The 3,519-nt window shown below is 33.8% G+C and overlaps 1 protein-coding gene across 2 annotated transcripts; it reads left to right on the top strand.

The window, feature by feature from the left end:
- The first annotated feature begins 634 nt into the window (after positions 1–634).
- LOC111892055 (uncharacterized) lies at positions 635–2,869 on the top strand. Of its 2 annotated transcripts, none has more exons than XM_023888116.3 (5): positions 635–1,011; positions 1,499–1,780; positions 2,157–2,236; positions 2,372–2,430; positions 2,503–2,869. In XM_023888116.3, exons 2-5 carry the CDS (start codon positions 1,511–1,513, stop codon positions 2,805–2,807), a joined length of 714 nt encoding a protein of 237 aa, XP_023743884.1. In that variant the 5' UTR covers positions 635–1,011; positions 1,499–1,510; the 3' UTR covers positions 2,808–2,869. The 2 variants fall into 2 exon arrangements, with proteins under 2 accessions (XP_023743884.1, XP_023743885.1); XM_023888117.3 differs by lacking the exon at positions 635–1,011 and adding an exon at positions 1,028–1,413.
- Positions 2,870–3,519: the final 650 nt, after the last annotated feature.

Raw genomic sequence — 3,519 nt, forward strand, 5'->3', positions numbered from 1 at the left:
CCAACCCACCCACCCTGGGGTCAGTGTTCACGTATCTCCAAGGTGTCCAAGTCAGCATCCCACGTGTGATTTGGTGACCACTCCGGACAGCCTCATATCTCACATCAAATGTTCAAGTCGTACTAAAATCAAAACACCAATTCCCCATGACTTTGTATGCATCCCATATAGGATATGATCCTCATGATAAAAAATCATTAAAATCATAATTTAAATATGTTATTATAAAATGTGTTTTTTTGTTAGTCATTATTTTATAGGACATGTGGTGAGAAAGTACTATGTCAAAATCTTGATGACACCTGCAACATCCAAAACGACTCGATTAACCAAATCAAGTCACATATACAAACTTGTAATACCTCTTACACAAATCTTAGGACCCCATATAACCACTGGAATGCAAATAGAGACCAAAACACAAAATATCAAAATTGTTGTCCAAGTGCCCCATATGACTTTATGATATATTTATATGGGTCCCTATATGGTCGTATGGAAGTCGGCAATTGCATAAACGACCAATACTAAAAACCACAAATTGACTATCAAATCTATTATAGTAATATCTCATTGTCTTATTCATTGATTTGGTATTTGCTTTATGGTGTCTTTGATTTGATGATATTAAACTCCTCCATAAGTCCATCACACCATTAACATCAAAAGACACTTAAAAGGCACTCCCCAAACATCAATTTAATCAAAAATTGGCCAAGATAGGGATGAGAATGGATTAGGGTTCTTGTTTTATGAATAAATCTTGGGCTTTGACTTTGGGATTAAATTTAAGTTATTGGGCTCAAGATCCAGACCGCAAAAATTCAAGTTGTAGCCTTTGTAGGTCCGGGATTGAATGAATCGATCGAAGAACAGAGAAGTTGCTCAAACGACATCGTACGCCTTGTGTCTCTCTCACCAAGCGAAGAAGCTCCGGCATCTCATTCCGGCCACCGTTTCTCCGTTTATCAGCTCCTGCAGTTGGCTCTCTTGTATAACAACAGAGTACAGGTTACTGATGTGATTATTATGTACACAGCTATAGGAAAGTTTACATTTTTTTCACAAGTTGCTTAGGTGGATCTATCAAAAGTATGTTGTTGAATAAAGATCTATACGCTTGTAATTAGTCTTTTCAATTTCGTGACTGTGACATGTTTCGATTCTTTTCTGCTGAATTACCGATGTTGCATACATATCATGCATTCCAACTGTTCGACGAAATGCCTGTAAGAGGTTTGATCAAGCCCGTGTAAGACACGTGTTGCTTTTAGGTTAAAGTATACCCAAATCCAACTTCGAAATGTCTTTTTCTCTCTCTCTGTAGCAACAGTTAGAGAGCTGCATTTTGATTGTCGATGTCAAACATGAAACGTTTCAATTGGGAAATAGTCAAATAGCGATCGATCTATAGTTATTACTATACACTTTGTTTCTTGATATCTTATCTGTATAGCTCTGAAAGATCTATAACTTTTTCTTTTACATTGCATAACAGAGAAGAATCACGATGCTACGTGTAGCAACCAGACTCTCAAGACGCGCACTATCTTCAGCCGAATGTCGTTCATCATTTTTCACCATTTCTGTGGGAAGAGAGTCGGGAATAAAGCATTCCATTCCAGGGGACTTTCACAAAGGGGTTTCAATTCCCACCCACAGCTTTTCAAGCTTTGCCTCTGGCTTCACTCCATTGAAGCACAAGCCATTGGAATCCCTCATTGATGTTGAAAGAGCAAAGCTTCAAACTCCAGAGGATCTAGCTTCAATTTGGGATGATGTATGTTCCTTTCACTTTCACCAACTTGTTGATTTCTCTCCATTTGAATCCCAATAATTTTCTTTAAATTATCTCTTTTCTTTAAATTTCAATTCCCTTAGATTAATGAGCATGCTAGTTGTGTCTGACATTTCAACTCATTTATTAAGAACATTTGCTGACAATTCGAAACTCCATTTACTACTGATTTCCATTATTTGTGATCTAGATAATGAAAGGTGTCTCAGTTTCAGGAACAAAAGATTGATAGAATATTATAGCTGTTTTCCATTATAATATTGCTGAAGATATCTGATGATAATTGATAAGCCTTATGGGTCCATCTATTATGAATGTTATTTCACCTTCTGATAGTGAGTTTACACTTTGTATTCAGTTTCACATTGGAAGAGGTCATATTAGTGCATCAATGAAGACAAAGTTGTATAAATTGCTTGAACACAGAGCTGCTGATTGGTAAGTGACAACTGAAAGCAATGTTTTTCAAACACCTCTATCATCATTATTGTTGTTATTAAATTTGATTCTTTAATTTGTGGAATCCTACACAACTACACAAACTGATCAAAATACTTATTTTGTAATTTGTAGCCGATATTTTGTGATTCCAGTGTGGAAAGGAAGCGGTTATACAACGATGTTTATGCAAGGTTTGATTTTTTTTTGTTAGAAAAGTTTTTTTTTTGGTCTTATTTTCTAATATTTATGAATTTGTAAAACAGTACAAATGCCACATATTATTTTTACTGGACTTGAAGATTACAAAGCAAGAGGAACTCAAGCTTCTCCTTACTTCACTATTTCTCATTACAAAGAGTTTTGTGAAACAAAGGATTTAGTTCTTATTAGAGGTGATGTTGTCTTTACAAGCAAATTAACCGATTCAGAGGCAAAATGGCTTTTGGAAACTGCACAATCTTTTTATTTAAATGACACGAGGTACAAATTGGTTGAACGTTTTAACAAAAACACAAGTGAGTTTGAGTTTAAAGATGTTTTACGAGCTCTAGACATGCCTATGATGTAATTTGTTTTGAATTGTTATTTTATAGGAATGACAATAAGTTGATGTTTGTTGTTTTGACTTAATGGGTTTTGATGAGGACATGATTATATATATATATATATATATATATATATATATATATATATATATATATATATATATATATATATATGTGTGTGTGTGTGTGTGTGTGTGTGTTTCTTTTTGGATTTGATGCAGAAAGAACGACTTAATAGAGATAGTTAGGAAAGAAAAAGGTTTTCTGTCTTTTTAGGAAGGGTGAAATGGTCTTTACACTTTCATTAAGACTTTCATTTGGTCTTTAATAAAAAGAAACAACTTTTGTTCATATAGTTGTTACTTACAACATATATTATTTATCTATTCAACATTCTATACATACAATAGTCAATGAGAATAAAAAGAAAATGTCCCAAGGCTTTTCCTTTGAGTTCTAACATATTACAAATTTGTCCTCATTAATTTCTTTTCATTTTTACTATAAATTTATTGTAGTTGGTAGGGTTGGCAAATGCATTGTGTCATGTCGGGTTCAAACCTAAATGAGTTGAGACAATTGGGTTCAAACTTAAACACTTAAACAGGTTGAGACGCCTAGACCATAAGTCGACATGTTTAAATAATTAATATCATATCAACATATTTATTTTCGTATTGAGTCGTGTCAGGTTTAGGGTTTAAATCTTGTAAATATGTGTGTCACATTAGACTG

Source organism: Lactuca sativa, chromosome 7, assembly GCF_002870075.4.
Source record: "Lactuca sativa cultivar Salinas chromosome 7, Lsat_Salinas_v11, whole genome shotgun sequence".
Lineage (NCBI taxonomy): Eukaryota > Viridiplantae > Streptophyta > Magnoliopsida > Asterales > Asteraceae > Lactuca > Lactuca sativa.